Source organism: Tamandua tetradactyla, chromosome 21, assembly GCF_023851605.1.
Source record: "Tamandua tetradactyla isolate mTamTet1 chromosome 21, mTamTet1.pri, whole genome shotgun sequence".
In the NCBI taxonomy this organism is placed as follows: domain Eukaryota; kingdom Metazoa; phylum Chordata; class Mammalia; order Pilosa; family Myrmecophagidae; genus Tamandua; species Tamandua tetradactyla.
The window spans coordinates 50163915-50183273 of NC_135347.1; the positions used below are offsets into that span (position 1 = coordinate 50163915).

At 38.4% G+C, this 19359-nt stretch overlaps 1 protein-coding gene across 10 annotated transcripts in view; it reads left to right on the forward strand.

The window, feature by feature from the left end:
- The window catches only part of ACOT12 (acyl-CoA thioesterase 12), a 66286-nt gene that overhangs the window by 27912 nt on the left and 19015 nt on the right, over positions 1 to 19359 (forward strand). For all 10 annotated transcript variants that reach the window (XM_077139252.1, XM_077139254.1, XM_077139253.1 and 7 more), the window contains one exon: positions 18120 to 18276. In XM_077139252.1, the coding sequence (XP_076995367.1) occupies positions 18120 to 18276 (157 nt within the window). The remainder of the gene's footprint in view (positions 1 to 18119; positions 18277 to 19359) is intronic.

The following is a 19359-nucleotide window of genomic DNA, read 5'->3' on the forward strand; positions in this document are numbered from 1 at the left end:
TTGTTAGGAAGCTGGCCAGATCAAATCTGTAAGTCTGGCTCGATTTAGAATGATAGTTTTTTTAAAGGTCTGCTTTTATCATCTGTTTCACCTAATCTTCCCTAAAATAGAATATTCTTCATTTCTTTATACCTAACTTCACATTTCTTCCACCTAACTTCATTGACTTGATCTTCTTTTTAGAAATTTTACTAACTTCTGTTGAATTGAAAACAAACTTGAAATCCAAGGTGGAGAATAAGTTTATTGAGCTAAGCGACACGCGTGGGAGCAATGCTAAAAGAAAGTTACCGCTCAAAGAAAAGTGGTAGAAACACTTTATATACCTGCTTAGGACAAAGAAAGGGTATGGGGAAACAGGCAAGGGGAGGCAAGAAGAAGGAGAACTACGTGAGTTGTCTGGGGAGGGGTTTTCTGGGTGCCATAAATCTGCAAAAGCTGCCCAGGCAGGATTTGTGTAGGAATGGGCTTATCTCGTGAAGAGTAGCACACTTGCTAATTTCAGCATGACTTGTCTGTCACAGTTCCGCCCTTCCCCTGGAGATAGGGGTCTTAATTAGCACCACAATGGATTGTTGGTATGTCAGCCTGCCTCAGTTGCTTTTTTTTTCTCCTTTGTAGTTTCCTGAGTTAAAAATGGAAGTTTAAGCAAATTAAGACTTGGAATTTCAGGTAGGACATGAGATTTTGTTGGTTTGTCCAGAGTGATGCCCCGATGAATCCCGGAGTGATTCGATCAGTGAGTGGAAAAGTATTTGCAAAGCCCCCTTCGGGAAATGGTGAGAACAGGGAGAAAAAAAAAAAAAAGATGATTAGTAAAGCTATTTACCGTTCTAACTTCACAGTTCTTTACCACCAAAGGTCCTGGTGAGAACGTAAAACAGTTTATCTTAAAGAACATAAAAGCCAAACCCTGAATATCAAAATTGCTGTAGAGTGTGATTTGTCCACCTGCTGCCCCTTGTAACTGATGGGGTTCGTTTTGGACTAGACAATTTTATATTATAAAGGAAGATAGTTCAAACGCTTCTGTTAGTGAGTCATGTTTTGAGAAAGTCAAGATTCTGCATCAATTGTAATATCAGACATAAGTGATCAGAATCTTTCTCGAGATATATGATTGAAATGCATATTATCAGAACAGTTAAGAAACTCAAGTCAAATCACATGCTTTCAGAAGAAAAGAGAAGATGTGTTTAGGTTTTCAAAAAGCAGGACTTCTTTTGGGATGTATTCTTGTACTATTGTGCCATTGTTTGGACGCATGGCATAGAGGGGAAAGACTTAAAATTTGAGGCATTTGCATATCTTTTTAGTAGAATCAGATCTTATAAGCATCATTCTGGTGATGATCATTTCTGAATATGCAGAAAGAAAACTCGGGTTAGAATGATCTCATTTTACGTCAAAGTTCCTGACCTGAAAATGTGGAATGAATGATTGTAAAATTGTCCTAACAGGATGGTGACACAATACTTTAAAAACATCCAGAGTGCAAGTATTGAAATTAACAACTGGATACCTTTTGCCTCTATCTAGAAGCCTATGGAAAGGACAAGGTCTGTTTACTGTCCATAACCAAAGCCAAAACTGTGAGTCTGAATTTCTCTCTCACCCTAGAAAAGACTTATTTTTTCTATTGGCCAGCAATTACCTGCAAATCAGCATATCTCTACTGAGGTCACCAAACTCAGTATATTTCTGCATATGTATCATAACTGATGCTTCTGCCCACATGTCTTGCTCTAATACATACCTCTACATGATACAGTATATGCCATATATGGCCGAATAGGAAGTGAGTAGCTTTTTCTTTAGAATTAACCCTCAGGAAGGAGTTGACTTATATTGAGTCTTTACAATGTCTCTCATAGGCACTATCTCAATTAATTTTTTATTTTATAATTATTTCAAAATTACTTTTAAATAGGTAGTATATGCACAGGATGAGAAATTCAAACAAAGGGATGAAAGGGTATACAGTTAAAAAGTAAGACTTCCTACTATTTGTGTCTCTCAGTTATCCAGTTCCCATCCTCAGAGACAACCACTGCAGAGCATGTGTGTGCATGCTTGTGCACACACACACACACACACACACACACACACAGGCATGTACTGGTGGCACAGTATTCACTCAGTTACACACCTTACTTTTTTCACTTAAGAATATATTTTAGATATAATTTATATTAATTTATTTTGAACAACAAAATACCATCTGCGTAAATATATTAGCTAGAAAAGAGCTCAATCAATGCTAACTTTGGATGTTTATAGACCATCTAACAAAGAAGGGAAGCAAATATATTTAAAATAGATTAGTTTTTTTGAGAGCAGGGATTTAAGATTTCATATGCCTTTTAAAGATCACTTTAGGAAGCATTGCAGTTCTGATTACAGAAATGGTAGACACCATGTCTGGAAAGAACTAAAATTTATGGATAAAATATTTACGAACATCTCCGCAAACGTACTTCAGTAGGCAGAAAAATAAGAAGATTGAAAGTCCAGAAATCATTAGAAAGCCCTAATGCAGCTATATAAGGAGGCACTAGAGCAGACATTTGCTCCGGAGGACCCTTTAGGTTCCCAAAGACCCAGAGCTTGTGTTTTAATGGCTCAGGAGCCAAAGCTAGAGGCCCACATCAGGTGGAAGTTGGATCAGAACTTTACATGGAGCTGCAGGCCCCAAAAGATCATCAGTGAGACAACTAAATAAATTCTGTCCCATAGAGAGATCTGATAGAGATGCTTTCTGGTCTCAGCTTTAGTTCTAGGTGGAGTGGGAAAAAAAAGTTTCACTTTTAGAATTCAGTCACAAGCAGCACATGTTCATGCAGATTTAGAGTCAGAATTCACATTGCCTGTTTGGGCTGCAACAGAAAAAGTGAAATTTATGGTAAAGTAGCACTGTTTGTAGTGCCCCCAGGTGATTTATGGCAGCAGATGCAAATCCTCTATGGAGAAATGCACTTTAAACCTTGTTCTCAAAGAATTACCGTAGATAAAAATTCAAAGAATATAAGATCAGTCTAAATTATGAGACAAAAGTAAATAAGACACCAAGAGTCAGAAGATGCACCAGACAACATAGCAAGGCTCACAAAGACTACAAATATTGGATTTCCCATGTGAAGAATATGAAAAAGAATATTACTATGGTTTAAGAAATAGAAAAGAATCAAAAGTATGATGCAGGAACTGCAACAACAAAAATGACCTCTTTGACAAAGCACCAAAAAGAATTTCTAAAGAAAGAAGAGATATAATAATTAAAATTTAAAACTCACTGAATGGGTTACACAGAAGACAAGATGTGGAACTGGAAGATAGATCTGGAAATACCTAGAACGCAGCTGGATAGGAAAAGAAATGGGAATATGACAGAGAGGTTAGGAGACATAGAGAGTGGAGTAAGACATCTAGCATGCCTCTAATCGAAGTTCCAGAAGAAAAGCATAAAGAAAATGGGAGAGAAACAATACTAGAAGTATATGACATAAAGAAACACTTAAAGAGGTTTAATGAAAATATTCATCAAACAAGAATTCCTAATGTACATATGAAAAGCTATTAGACTTCACTATTGAACAGGGACATACAAATTATAATAACTATGAGATTCTAGTCACACCTATGAGATTGGAAAAATTGAGGAAATCTCAGAATACTAAGTTTAGGAAAAAATGGGAAGCAGTGGGAACTCTTATTAACAGTAAGTGATAGTTAAATCAATACGACCATTTTGGAAAATATTTCAGCGTTACCGAGTAAGGTTGAAGAACTATATACTCTACTGCCTCGAGGTTCACTCCTAGAGAATCTCTCTCATACATCTAGTAAAACTATAGACAGAAACGTTCTTGACAGCATTGTTTGTAGTTGCTCTAAGTGACAATAAATACTTGTCCTAGTGCTTACAGTACAGTAGTAAAATGACTAAATAAATTGTGGCATATTTCTGGACAGTATAACTGTATAGCAATAAACATGAATAAACAAACCACTAAGTCTCAAAAATACAATTGTAACAAAAGAGACTAGACATGGACAAGTTCATTTAAATATATTTCAAAAATAGGCAAAGGCAAACTAATCAACATATTATTTATGGAAATGTATGTGTGTATGTGTATTTATATATATTATATATATTAATAGAAACATTTTTAAAAAAACAAAGGAGTTCCCCTTTCATTGTGACCAGTAAAGTTTTAGTGAGTCAATCCATTTGCAGATAACAATACATGGTCTGGACAAAATATAAAATAACTAACTGGAAGTACTAGAGAGTAAATAAAAGTAGGAATATTCTGAAGGAGAAAGAGGCATATGGTAAATTCATTGTTTTTATGCTTTCAGCCAATAGCTAGACCTCAGCTGGCACTGTGTGGAGTGACTGACACTGATAAACAAACAAACAAAAATCTGGGGTCTTCTGGCCTAGAGAAGCAGAAAACAGAACTCAGGTCAACACCACTGCTTGAAAGTGGTAGAGCAGCAGAGAGGAAGAGTCCCGAATTCTGAATATAAACTTGCCAAAAAACCTGACTGAACTTGGAAACTGAACTTGGAATTTGTGGGACAGATTCCAAGAAGTCCAACTAAGCCTAAAAGAAGTGATATGAGTCAAAATATCATCCCAGAGACAGTGTTTGCCTTCTGAGTACATCAAAGTTAATTGTCTGCCAGAACAAAAACATAAACAATCTTCAGAAATGTATAATTGAATCCAGTCTCAATATTGTAACTTATTCTGAAGTTTCATTATATTATTGTCCATAATAGAATCAGAGATTGCTCTACTTATGAAGAAATTGGAAAATGTGACCCATACTCAAGAGGAAATATAATTAATGGAGACTAATCCCATGATGTCTCAAATCCTGGATTAGCAGACAAGAATTTAAAAGCAACTATTATAACCATGCTTAAGGAAGTAAAAGAAAATAAGCTTTGAATGAATAGATAGGAAAATTAAGCAGAAAAAGAAAAATATATTTAAAAGAATCTGATGGAAATTCTACCATTGAAAAATATAATAAATAAAATATTTCATAAAATTAGTTTCACACAAAAATCACTGGATACACTTAACAGCATGATGATAGAGGAATGAATCTGTGAACTTGACCTATAATGATAGAAATTGCACAATCTCAAGAAAAAATTATAGAGAAAAAAATAAACAGATAGTGAAGAAATTGTGAGACAATATCAAAAGATCTTACATTTGCATAATTAGAGCCCGAAAAGAATAAGAGAAAGAATTTGGGGCAAAAAAAATCATAGAGAAGTAATTGCTGAAAACCTCCCAAATTTGTTGAAAGACATACACTTACAAATTCAATATTCTCAGTAGAATATAATTTAAGTAGTCATGCCTATGCATATCGGAGTCAAACTTGGGAAAATGAAAAATAAAGAGAAGATCTTGAAAGCAGCCAAAGTAGTGTGACTCATTGCAGACAGGGAAACAATGATTTGAAAGGTGATTTCTTATTAGAAACAATGAGATCCAGAAAACAGTTGGAACATCTTTCAAGTAATGAAAGAACAAAAAGCCCTGCCAACCTAGAAAATATGCTTGAAGAATGAAAGTGAAGCAACATTTTCAGATAAGAAAAAACTAAGAGAATTTGTGTCTGCAGAACTGCACTCCAAGAAATACTAAAAGAAACTTCAGGAGGAAGGGAAATGATACCAGATGGAAATTCAAAGATTCAGGAAGGAATGAAACGCATCATAAATGATAAAATCTGAGTAAATGTAAAAAACGCTTTCCCTCTTAATTTATAACACACATGACTGTTGTAACATTTTCTTGTGAGGTTAACATATGTAGATGTAATACATACGACAACTGTAGCATAGAGTTGGATGGAGGACAAAGAGTCCTATATGGTTGCAATATTTCTACATTTTATGTAAAGGGATAAAACATTTACTCTATGTAGAGTGTGAAAAATTAAAGATATGCATTCTAACCCCTAAGGCAACCATTAAAATTAATATAAAGAGATATAGCTTAAAAGCCAATGGATAGGGGGGTACAAGGATAGTTCAGTGGTAGAATTCTCACCTTACATGCGAGAAAGCTGGGTTTGATTCCTGGTCCATGTACTCTGCCCCTCCCAAATAAAACAAGTAAAACAAACAAACAAACAAAAATTCAACAAATGTTGCTGCAATAATAGGGTACTCAACATGGAAAAATATGAAATGTGACCCCACCATACAGCATACAAAAAAAAAAAAAAAGCCAATGGATAAATTAGAATAGAAATCTAAAAAAAATTTCAAACAATAAAATAAGACTGAAAGGGGGCAGTGCAATGGTGGCTTGGTGGCAGAATTCTCACCTGCCATGCTGGAGACCTGGGTTTGATTCCCAGTGCCTGCCCATGCAAAAGAAAAAAAAAAAAAGACTGAAAGGAAAGAAAAGAGAAAGACAGCAGCGAAAAAAAAAAAAAAAAAAAGACAGAAGGGACAAACAGATAACAAACAATAGAAGGGTATACCAAAATCCATATAAAAAATTACATTAAAAGTAATTGGACTAAACCAGTAAAAGGCAGAGATTGTCAGAGTAGATTTTTTTTTCCTTTACAAAAAGCAAGGTCCAACTATTTACTGTCTGTAGTAAATGCATTTGAAATATAAAGATGCAGGTGAGTTGAGCATAAATGAAAGAATAAACAATATACCATACAAATAGGACACAAAAAAACCACTAGAGTGTCAATATTAACATCAGATAAAGTAAACAGTAATACAGGGAGTATTACCAGTGATAAAGAGGAACATTTCATAATGGTAAACTATAGTGTTCATGAGTTTGTATGAGCCTAATAGAGCCCCAAAATACATGAAACAAAAATTGACAGAACTAAGGAGATAAATAGACAATTCACAATTCTAGCATAGGATTTGTCATGGTTAGGGACAGGTGTCAACTTGGCCAAGTTGTGGTACCTGTTTATCTGATTGGGCAAGCACTGGCCTGTCTGTTGCAATGAGGACATTTCATAGGATTAGGTCATGATCACGTCAGCTACATCCACAGCTGATTCCATTTGTAATCAGCCAAAGGGGAGTGTCTTCTGCAATTAGTGATGCTAAATGTAATCATGGGAAGCCTTTTAAGGAAGACTCAGAGGAGACAGGTTTCATTCCTGCTTTGGCTGGTGAGCCTCTCCTGTGGAGTTCATCCAGGCCATCCATCGGAGTCATCGGCTTCGCAGCCTGCCCTGTGGATTTTGGACTCTGCGTTCCCACGATCACGTGAGACACTTTCATAAGTTTTATATTTGCAAGTGTTCTCTGTTGATTCTGTTCCTCTAGAGAACCCTAACTAATACATCTTGGTACCAGGAGTGGTTCTTAAGGAACAGAATCTTAAAAATGGGTTTTTATGAATGATTTTCTACTCTGACTGGACTCAGAGACACTAAAGACTCTGATTCCCATAATCAGAATGACACTCCCAATCCATGGAGTGAGTTGGCAAAGGAGATAGTCAAAATATCATCATTCGATTCTCCTAATGCTTCACTTGTACGAAGCCAGACTCTGGGGGATAATGTTTTTGACACCTTTACAGAGTTTTGTAGAAATAAGAGTTATAGAGATGTTGGTTGGTTGAAACATGGATCAAAAGGTGGCCAACATTACCTGAGGTTGAAATGCCAGAACTGCCCTGGTATAATGTAGATGAGGGGATCCAAGGCTTAGAGAGATTGGAATGTTAGAGTGGATTTATCATGCAAAGCCTGCTCTTACACCCCAGGAATGAGCAGAGGATGCACCTGTTACCAGAACAGTGAGAAATAAGTTTGTGAGACTAGCACCATCATCCCTCAAGAGCTCTGTGGTTGCACTTCTCTGTAGGTCAGATATTACTGTAGGAACTGCTGTTACTGAGCTGGAATCCTTAAACACAATGGGGATGACAGGATCCCGAGTTGGCAGAAGCCAGGTGGCAGCACTTAATCACCAAAGACAGGGTAGACGCGGCTATGATAATAGACAACAAACTCAAAGGAGGCATCAAAATTATATGACACGCAGAGATTTGTGGCATTGGCTAGTAAATCATGGGGGGCCTAGAAATATAATAGAAGGGCAGTCTACTAAATTCTTGTTGGAGCTGTATAAACAAAAAAGTTCTAGGTCAAGGGAACAGAAGTCTAATCTGAATTACAAAAACACAGAGTCACGGCCCCTTAATCAATTTCAAGACTTGAAACAGTTTACAGACCCTGAACCCCTTGAATGAAGGGGAGGCGAGGTCCCTATGGGGGAGAAACCTTTACACTGCCACAAATTTATACTGTTAACCTTCCTCTAAGTCTTCCCCAAGGAGACTGATGGCCTTTTACCAGGGTAACTGTGCATTGGGGAAAAGGAAATGATCAGATATTTTGGGGATTATTAGACACTGGTTCAGAAGTGACATTAATTCCAGGGGACCCAAAATGTCACTCTGGACCACCAGTCAGAGTGGGGGCTTATGGAGGCCAGGTGATCGATGGAGTTTTAGCTCAGGTCCATCTCACAGTGGGTCCATTGGGCCCCCGGACCCATCCTGTAGTTATTTCCCCAGTTCCGGAATGTATAATTGGCATAGACATACTGAGCAACTGGCAGAATCCCCACGTTGGTTCTCTAACTCGTGCAGTGAGGGCTATTATGGTGGGAAAGGCCAAGTGGAAGCCACTAGAACTGCCCCTACCAAGCAAAATAGTAAATCAGAAGCAATACCATATTCCTGAAGGGATTGCAGAGATTACTGCCACTCTTAAGGACTTGAAAGATGCAGGGGTCGTGATTCCCACCACATCCCCGTTCAACTCTCCTATTTGGCCTGTGCAGAAAACAGATGGGTCTTGGAGAATGACAGTGGATTATCGTAAACTCAACCAGGTGGTAACTCCAATTGCAGCTGCTGTTCCAGATGTAGTATCATTGCTTGAGCAAATCAATACATCCCCTGGTACCTGGTATGCAGCTATTGATCTGGCAAATGCTTTTTTCTCAATAGCTATTAGTAAGGACCACCAGAAACAGTTTGCTTTCAGCTGGCAAGGTCAGCAGTATACTTTCACTGTCCTACCTCAGGGGTATATCAACTCTCCAGCCCTATGTCATAATCTTGTTCGCAGAGACCTTGATCATTTCTACCTCCCACAAGACATCACATTGGTCCATTATATTGATGATATCATGTTGATTGGACCTAGTGAGCAAGAAGTAGCAACTACTCTAGATTTACTGGTAAGGCATTTGCGTGTCAGAGGAAGGGAGATAAATCCAACAAAAATACAGGGGCCTTCCTCCTCAGTAAAATTTCTAGGTGTCCAGTGGTGTGGAGCATGTCGAGATATCCCTTTTAAGGTGAAGGATAAATTGCTGCATGTGGCCCCTCCCACAACCAAAAAAGAGGCACAACGCCTAGTTGGTCTTTTTGGATTTTGGCGACAATATATTCCTCATTTGGGTGTGCTACTCCAGCCCATTTATCGAGTGACCAGAAAAGCTGCTAATTTTGAGTGGGGACCTGAACAAGAGGAGGCTCTGCAACAGGTCCAGGCTGCTGTGCAAGCTGCTCTGCCACTTGGGCCGTATGATCCAGCAGATCCAATGGTGCTGGAAGTGTCAGTGGCAAATAGAGATGTTGTCTGGAGCCTTTGGCAGGCCCCTATAGGAGAATCACAATGCAGACCCTTACGATTTTGGAGCAAAGCCTTACCATCTACTGCAGATAACTACTCTCCTTTTGGGAAACAGCTTTTGACCTGCTATTGGGCCTTAGTAGAGACTGAACGCTTAACCATGGGCCACCAAGTTACCATGAGACCTGAGTTGCCTATCATGAGTTGGGTGTTGTCTGACCCACCAAGCCATAAAGTTGTGCGTGCACAGCAATACTCTATTGGAAATGGAAATGGTATATATGAGATAGAGCCAGAGCAGGTCCTGAGGGCACAAGTAAGTTACATGAAGAAGTAGCACAAATGCCCATGGTTTCCACTCCTGCTGCCACATTACCTTCTCTTTCCCAGACCAGAGCTATGGCCTCTTGGGGAGTTCCTTACAGTGAATTGACTGAGGAAGAGAAAACTCGGGCCTGGTTTACAGATGGTTCAGCACGATATGCAGGTACCACCCGAAAGTGGACAGCTGCAGCATTACAACCCCTTTCTGGGGTGTCCTTGAAGGACAGTGGTGAGGGGAAATCCTCCCAGTGGGCAGAACTTCGAGCAGTGCACCTGGTTGTTCATTTTGCTTGGAAGGAAAACTGGCCAGAGGTGCGTTTGTATACTGACTCATGGGCTGTTGCTAATGGTTTGGCTGGATGGTCAGGGACTTGGAAAGACCATAATTGGAAAATTGGTGACAAAGAGGTCTGGGGAAGAAGTATGTGGGTAGACCTTTCTGAGTGGGCTAAAAACATGAAGATATTTGTGTCCCATGTGAATGCACACCAGAGGGTGACTTCAGCAGAGGAAGATTTTAATAATCAAGTGGATAAGATGACCCGTTCTATGGATACCAGTCAGCCTGTTTCCCCAGCAACTCCTGTTATTGCCCAATGGGCTCATGAACAAAGTGGTCATGGTGGTAGGGATAGAGGTTATGCATGGGCTCAGCAACATGGACTTCCACTCACCAAGGCTGACCTGGTTACAGCCACTGCTGAGTGCCCAATCTGCCAGCAGCAGAGACCCACACTCAGCCCCCGATATGGCACCATTCCCCGAGGTGACCAACCAGCTACATGGTGGCAGGTTGATTACATTGGACCACTCTCTTCATGGAAGGGGCAGCGATTTGTTCTAACTGGAATAGACACATACTCTGCATATGGGTTTGCTTTCCCTACATGCAATGCTTCTGCCAAAACTGCCATCCATGGGCTTACAGAATGCCTTATCCATTGTCATGGTATTCCACATAGCATTGCTTCAGATCAAGGAACACACTTCACAGCAAATGATGTGTGGGAATGGGCACATGCTCATGGAATTCTCTGGTCTTACCATGTTCCCCATCATCCAGAAGCAGCTGGATTGATAGAACGGTGGAATGGCCTTTTGAAAACTCAATTGCAGTGCCAACTAGGTGGCAAAAACTTGAAAGGCTGGGGTAATGTTCTCCAGGAAGCTGTGTATGCTCTGAATCAGCGTCCGCTGTATGGTGCTGTTTCTCCCATAGCCAGGATCCATGGGTCCAGGAACCAAGGGGTGGAAATGGGTGTGGTGCCACTCACTATTACCCCTAGTGATCCACTAGGAAAATTTTTGCTTCCTGTCCCTGCTACCCTGAGTTCTGCTGGTCTACAGGTTTTAGTTCCAAAATGGAACTAAAATGTTTCTCCAGGAGAAACAACAGTGATACCACTGAACTGGAAATTAAGATTGCCACCTGGTCACTTTGGGTTACTTATGCCTCTGGATCAACAAGCCAAGAAGGGGATTACATTATTGTCTGGGGTAATTGACCCTGACTATCAGAAGGAAGTAGGACTGCAACTACATAATGGAGGTAAAGAAGAGTTTTCTTGGAATATAGGAGATCCCCTGGGGCGTCTATTAGTACTACCATGCCCTGTGATTAAAATCAATGGAAAACTGCAACAACACAATCCAGGCAGGACTACTAATGGCTCTGAAACTTCAGGAATGAAGGTTTGGGTCACCCAACCAGGCAAAGAACCACGGCCAGCTGAAGTGCTTGCTGAGGGGAAAGGGAACATGGAATGGGTAGTGGGAGAAGGTAGTGATAAATATGAACTTCAACCACGTGATCAGTTACAGAAACGAGGACTGTAATGCTGTTTTGTTCATGTTATACTATTTAAGTTGTAAGATATCAAGTTTAAGAATGAATGTTGCCCAAGGATTTGCACCCTATTCTGGAGAGATTTAATGTGTTTCCAGTTATATGCAGGACAGTTGAGTATTGTCAGGTAAAAGAAAAAAATGTGTGCTTATTTGTTTTCATTTGGAAATTAAGTATGGTCTAAGGTGATATATATATATATATAGGTGCCAAGTTGACAAGGGGTGGACTGTCATGGTTAGGGACAGGTGTCAACTTGGCCAAGTTGTGGTACCTGTTTATCTGATTGGGCAAGCGCTGGCCTGTCTGTTGCAATGAGGACATTTCATAGGTTTAGGTCATGATCACGTCAACTACATCCACAGCTGATTCCATTTGTAATTAGCCAAAGGGGAGTGTCTTCTGCAATTAGTGATGCTAAATGTAATCATGGGAAGCCTTTTAAGGAGGACTCAGAGGAGACAGGTTGCATTCCTGCTTTGGCTGGTGAGCCTCTCCTGTGGAGTTCATCCAGGCCATCCATTGGAGTCATTGGCTCCGCAGCCTGCCCTGTGGATTTTGGACTCTGCGTTCCCACGATCACATGAGACACTTTCATAAATTTTATATTTGCAAGTGTTCCCTGTTGATTCTGTTTCTCTAGAGAACCCTAACTAATACAGGGTTGTTAACCTCTCCCTTAGCAATGGACAGAACAACTAGACCAGACAAATGAGTAAATAAGCAAAGACTGAAGATCTGAACAATGCTTTCAACCACCTTAGCCTAATTAGCAGATACAGGACCTTACCTGCAATCAAGGAGAATACACTTTCTGTTCAAGTGCACTTGGGGCTTTTATCAAGATGGATCATATGCTAGGCCGTAAAACAACTCTGAATAAGTTTAAAAAGACTGAAATCATCTGGAGTATGTTCTCTTACCACAATGAAAATTAAATTAGACATTAATGACAATGTGATGTCTAGGAAAACCACAAGTATTTGGAAATTGAAAACACATATCTAAGTACTATGGATTAAAAAAGAAATCACAAAGGAAATTAGGGAATATCTTTTACTGAATGATAATGAAAATTTAACATATCAAGATTTGTGGGAGGCAGCTAAAGCAGTCATTAGAGAAAAAATGTATAGCTTAAATATAAAAGAACTTGTAAGAGAATATACAGAAATGCAAGAGAATATACAAAGATGTATATTAGAAAAGAGGAAAGATGTAAACACAAAGCAAACCCAATAAGAAAGAAAATAGAGAAGCCAAAGACATAGAAAATACACAAACTATACAAAGAATTAACATAGCCAAAAAAGTGGTCCTTTGAAAAGATCAACAAAATTGATAAGCATCTAGCTAGGCTGATCAAGGAAAAAGGAGGTCAGACAAATCACCAATATCAGGAATGAAGGAGGAGTTGTAAGTACACATCCTACAGAAATCAAAAGGTTAATAATAAAATATTATGAACAACTTTATACCAGCACAGACACATTCTTTTAAAGACATAACAATGAAATAGGCACAAGATAAAACCGAAAATCCAAAAAGCAAGAGGAGGATTATCCCAAATTCAATATAGTACTTTCTTTGCAGAGTTCTGATGGAAAGGGAACAGGATGTATGTGACAAAAAATGTAGAGGGATTAAAAAATACTAGTGCAATTCAAATTCTTAAGGTGAATGATGAGTAAGCAGTGTTCATATTATTATTCTTTTTAAAGCTATTTGTATATATTACTTAGCTTCTTTTGAATATATATGCCATAATTTTTTTAATCAATAATCATTCAGGTATGGAGATTGCAAATAAAAAAACTAAAGGGCAAAGGAACAATGCACTGTCAAAATGGCACATAAAATGTCCAGTGATCTCATGAGCAGAATCAAAAAGTGCTGGATTTCACCAGAGTGATTTGAATAGTGAATAAAAAAGCATTTGCAAAGTCCCCTTGGGGAAATGGGGAGAAAGGGGGAAAATTCAACTTCTCCATGTGGAGAATTCCTGATATTCTTGCAAGCAGTGGGGACAACCAAAGCAATAGGCTGAGCCCTCAATCTTTGGGTTTGTTCATATGAAAGTTAACCCTGCAAAGGATAGGCTAGCCTACTTAAAATTAAGCCTAAGAGTCACTCCCAGAGAACCTCTTTTGTTGCTCAGATGTGGCCTCTCTCTCTCTCAGCCAACACAACAAGCAAACTCACTGTCCTCTCCCTCTCTACGTGGGACATGACTCCCAGGGGTGTGGAACTTCCTGGCAGCGTGAGACAGAAATCCTAGAATAAGATGGGACTCAGCATCAAGGTATTGAGAAAACCTTCTCGACCAAAAGGGGGAAGAGAGAAATGAGACAAAATAAAGTGTCAATGGCTGAAAGATTTCAGAGTCGAGAGGTTATCCTGGAGGTTACTCTTATTCATTACATAGATATCACCTTTTTAGTTAAGGTATATTGGAGCGGCTGGAGAAAAGTGTCTGAAAATGTAGAGCTGTGTTCCAGTAGCCATGTTTCTTGAAGATGATTGTATAATGATAGAGCTTTTGCAATGTGACTGTGTGATTGTGAAAACCTTGTGTCTGATGCTCCTTTTATCTACAGTATGGACAGATGAGTAAAACATAGAGATTAAAAATAAATAAATAATAGAGAGAGCAAATGTTAAAATAAATTTAGTAGATTGAAATGCTAGTGATCAATGAAAGGGAGTGATAAGGGGTATAGAAAAAAATAGGGGAAACAAAGGCTAAAATATATTGGGTAGATGGAAATACTAGCAATCAATGAGAGGGAGGGGTAATGGGTATGGTATGTATGAGTTTTTTTCTTTTTTCTTTTTATTTCTTTTTCTGTAAGAAATGATCATGGTGATGAAAATACAACTAAGTGATGATATTGTGAGTTATTGATTATATACTAAGAATGGAATGATCACATGGTAAGAATATTTATTTCTGTATATTGTAATGTTTAAAAAAAAATTTTTTTTAAGTGCTGGATTTCAAACAACTTAGATGGACAAGCAGATTACATGCTCTGTAAAACCGCAAGAGCCAGTTTTCAACTGGCTGAAATGATGACAAAACACTGACGTCTGAGATGAATTCAAAGAGTTTTAAAAAATTGTTTTATGAAGTGTGAGTGTAAAGAAGTAATTTTTCTAACATTCAATGTATTTATACAGTTTCATTTAAATATGTTGAATGACTTAATTAATGAATATTATAAACTGATATAAACTTCTATCCCTAAAAACTGACGAGAAAACTTTTATTTTCTTACTTAAGGATTTCCTTATATTTGAGTTCAAAGGTATATATATATATACATATATATATATGAATGTATGTACCCATAATATGATCTCCACATTTCTGTATAAATGGCATAACTTATGTATATGGGCACATAATATAAGCTTATATATAGTCTGCAAGTACATAACATGTTTTATATGTATGTTATGATACAGTTGTATCATATAAACAGCACTAGACTTGAGTTAAAAAGTAGTTTCAACAATAAAGACTGAGATGATATAATCTGAAAAAAAAATTAGTTTCAAGTTCTGGCTGTCACTTACACGCTCTGTAACATCACAAAGCAGGTCATATTATCTCTATTTTTTTTTTTTTTTTTTTTTAAAGGAAAGACAGAGAGAAGGAAGGAAGGATAGAAGGAAGGAAGGAAGGAAGAAAGGGAAACATTTTTAAACATTTTCTTGTTTTATTGTATTCTGTTTCTCCGTTTTTGTTACATGGGCTGGGGCCGGGAATCGAACCGAGGTCCTCCGGCATAGCAGGCAAGCACTTTGCCCGCTGAGCCACCGCGGCCCGCCCATCTCTATTTAATAGATTAGAAAACAAAGGCTAAACAGAAGCAACCAAGTTCATTTTGAGGCTTTGATTTATTTTGGTTGAATTTTACTTAAAGTTAGCGTAGTGAAAAGATACGGGATATAGAATCAGACACACCTCTAATCTAGTCCTTGTTTCAGAATCTTCCAGCTGTGTGAACTTGCAGAAGTCATTCACTTTTCTGAATCTCACTTTCCTCACCAGTATACTGGGGATAATAATGCTTAACTCTGAGAGGTGTAATGAAATAATTCACATTAAGAAGCACAGCACATGGCACTGATCGGTATTCTTATAAGGCCATTGCAGGTATAATACCTGTTAGAGGGTATTGCCCCATCTTTGGTAGCAAAGAATTTAAAAATTCATTTAGAATAATAAATATTAGCTTTTTGTGGAAGGGCTCTACTATTAGTATATAAAAAAAGATACAGAACATTGCAATTTTTCTTTAAACAGCAGCAAAGATGTTAATAAACATATTCTGTTAAGAATAAGAAATATGAGGGCGGGCCACTGTGACTCAGCAGGCAGAGTTCTCGCCTGCCATGCTGGAGACCTGGGTTTGTTTCCCGGTGCCTGCCCATTTAAAAAAAAAAAAGAAAAAGAATAAGGAATATGAAAGTGAAATAAATTATCAAGGTTAAATTTGTTCATTCATCCATTTAAAAATATTTCCTAAAAAAAGAAAGAATAGAATTTATCAAACAAGTAGAAATTAACAAGATTTTAAAAACTAATTAGTAAAAAAAATAGGAAAATAAAAGGACAAAAAAAAAGAAAAAAATGAAAAATATACTTTTTGATTACTCATGTTCAGGATCAGGTAATCAAGATGGGTCACCTAATCAAAGATCACTAGACCAAAGGTGAGTACTTACGAGAGTTTATAATAGTGGGAATGAGCTATGGACGTGAGGGCGGCCTTCCTTGAAGAGGGGATGACTGGTTTGAGCCAAGAGGGAACAGAAGTGAAAGGGAAAGGGGAGGGGTGGTGACAGGAGAATGGCTACTGACAGAGGGAACAGCATGTTCTGATGCAGAATGTCCCAAGGTAGGAGACAGCACTGTGTTGCAGGAACTGAAAAAAAAGAGGCTAATGTGGCTTGAGCAAAGGCAGCAAGGGATTAGAAGAGAGGAAGAGGAGGTGGTGGGGTGGAGGTGGGGGTTGGGGGGAGGGTTGGTATCACTGGCAATCAGACTAAATGGGGCTGAATTGGTAGGCACAGGCCAGACAAAGAGCTTGTACACCATGAGAAGGATTTGGGGGTTTATACTACAACAATGGGAAGCTATTGACATGTTTTAAGCAGGGGACTGAAATGATGGAAGGAAGGGAAGAGAATAAAAAGACAAGAAAAAGACCATCAATTAACTATAAATCTAAACATTCCATTTGCAAATGGAAAGAAAAGGTCTCTAACTTCACTTCTTTACTCAGCTATTAATGATTGTGCCAAAGAATGGTGTAGTTTTCAGTCACGAACAGCTGGGCAGATAGCCGTGCTCTGGCGCTGCTAGCTCAGCTCTGCTGCTGGGTACCACCAGGATGGCCCCCCTGACTTGTTAATCCTTCTCTTACCTCCCCCACAACAGCACGTGAGAGATAAGCCTAGCTGGTGAGTTGCTTGATGATGCAGAAAGCATAATAATACATTTTACGTCTTTGCAGCCAGATTTCCCCATTGTTGTGAGTAAAAACGAATCTGTCAGTGAATGAAGCAGATATAATTCAAAAGAAGCAGAAGGACACTGAGAAGTACAATGTATTGTGTCTTTTCTGATTGTAAGTGCATTCCTTACGGAGCAGTTTCCACAGAAGGCTGATGTTTATACTGCAGCAAACGTGCTCCAGCTGCTCAGCATCTGTGACCCTTTATGGCTCAAATCGCTTTCTTTTTAACAACTATATTGAGGTATAATTGGCATATACAATAAGTGAACAATTTGACAAATTTTGACATATGTATACACCGGTGAGTCCATCGCCACAGTCAAAATAACCAACATATCTATCACCACCACATAAAGAATATTTAATCCAAGAAAATTACTTCCATAATTTTCTACATTTCAGATTTCTGCTACGATTATTCAATTACTTCCTTCCATTCCCCGCTCTGATCTAATCTTTCCCACGCCAAGCAACTCACATCTAAATCTAACCATTTTTTAATCAAAATTGACTTGTTGTGTACATTGAAATAGTCTCTAGAAGGTCCTTTCTGATCTGTTACCTTCACCGAACGCACTGTAAATATCCATCATTCAGATGGAAATCACAGGCTAAGTTCTAAACCATTCAGAATAGTCTAACTTTTCGAAAAGACTGATTTGGGTGTGTTGCTGGCAGAAGAAGCCATCGCCCCAGGTCCTGTGGTTAAGGTCACCAGCATTGACACTTACGTCCCCCTTTCAGATCCAGTCTGTGACGAAGAGGAAGGAGCCGTTCCCCCCGGAGGCACGTCTGTTCAGAGCATTGAGCTTGTCCTCCCACCCCACGCAAACCATCATGGAAATACATTTGGTGGCCAGATTATGGCTTGGATGGAGACAGTGGCTGCTATCTCTGCAAGGTTCTTGGTTTTGACCTTTGGCATGTGATTTGGGGACCAATTGCGAGAGGGTAGAAAGGACTAGACGAAGTGACAAGGGAAGGACTGAGTAAAATGTTGTCTTTTATCAAAACGAAGAAACTGTAAATCATTTACCTGTTAACTTCAGGATTACTCTGTCCCTTTCTTTGAAGGTGAATGTTTAAGCTCCTGGTTGAAAAATAAAAATGAAATGACAGGTCTAATACTTTATTCTGAATGCTGGATGTTGATCTTGTGACACTGAAACTCACTGTAATGATAGCTTATGACAAAGAAGATGCAGAAAAGAAATAGAAGGCAGTCTTTGCACCTAAAAATAAGTCAGTCTAGTAACCATCCTTTTTAAAGGCAACTTACAATTAGATCTGACCTTTGAAGATGCTGGTTAGAATTGTTATGTCCAAAGGCTTAACTGAAAAATAAGAGGACAAAGAGGGGAGTACTTGGAAGAATACTTTTAAACTCATCACAATTTCAAAAAAAGGTTATTTTATTCTTTATGGGATCGTGTAGGTAATTGGGCAGCTTTAAGGACCGTTTTGTACTCTAAAAATACCTTCAAACAGGATCTGCCCTTTTGACCATTGTTGTAACCACTGAAAATTAAGGCTTTATTTTCCCTCCAATTAAAAGAATTTTATTAATATATCTATAGTTATGATTACAGTTAGCAACCTATACTTATACTTCATGTGAATTATGCACAAATAAGGCAGTTTGTTTGAAAATGAGAGTGTCATTCTTAATGACAATAGAGCACTTCAGCATGCTCTATTGCAAATGCTTACAATATAATTAAGCATAGCTGAGACTGTATTAGTGTCAGTGCAATTCTTTAGAGTAATTGAATAATCGTAGTAGAAATCTGAAATGTAGAAAATTATGGAAGTAATTTTCTTGGATTAAATATCCTTTATTTCAAAATTTCACACACACACACACACACACACACACACACACACACACACACACACATTGCAAAGTGTGAATCTCTTAGTCTTCCAGGCTTTCTGCAGAAATCCAGGAGATTTTTCTGTGGGGAAAAAAAAATTAGTCTTTCAC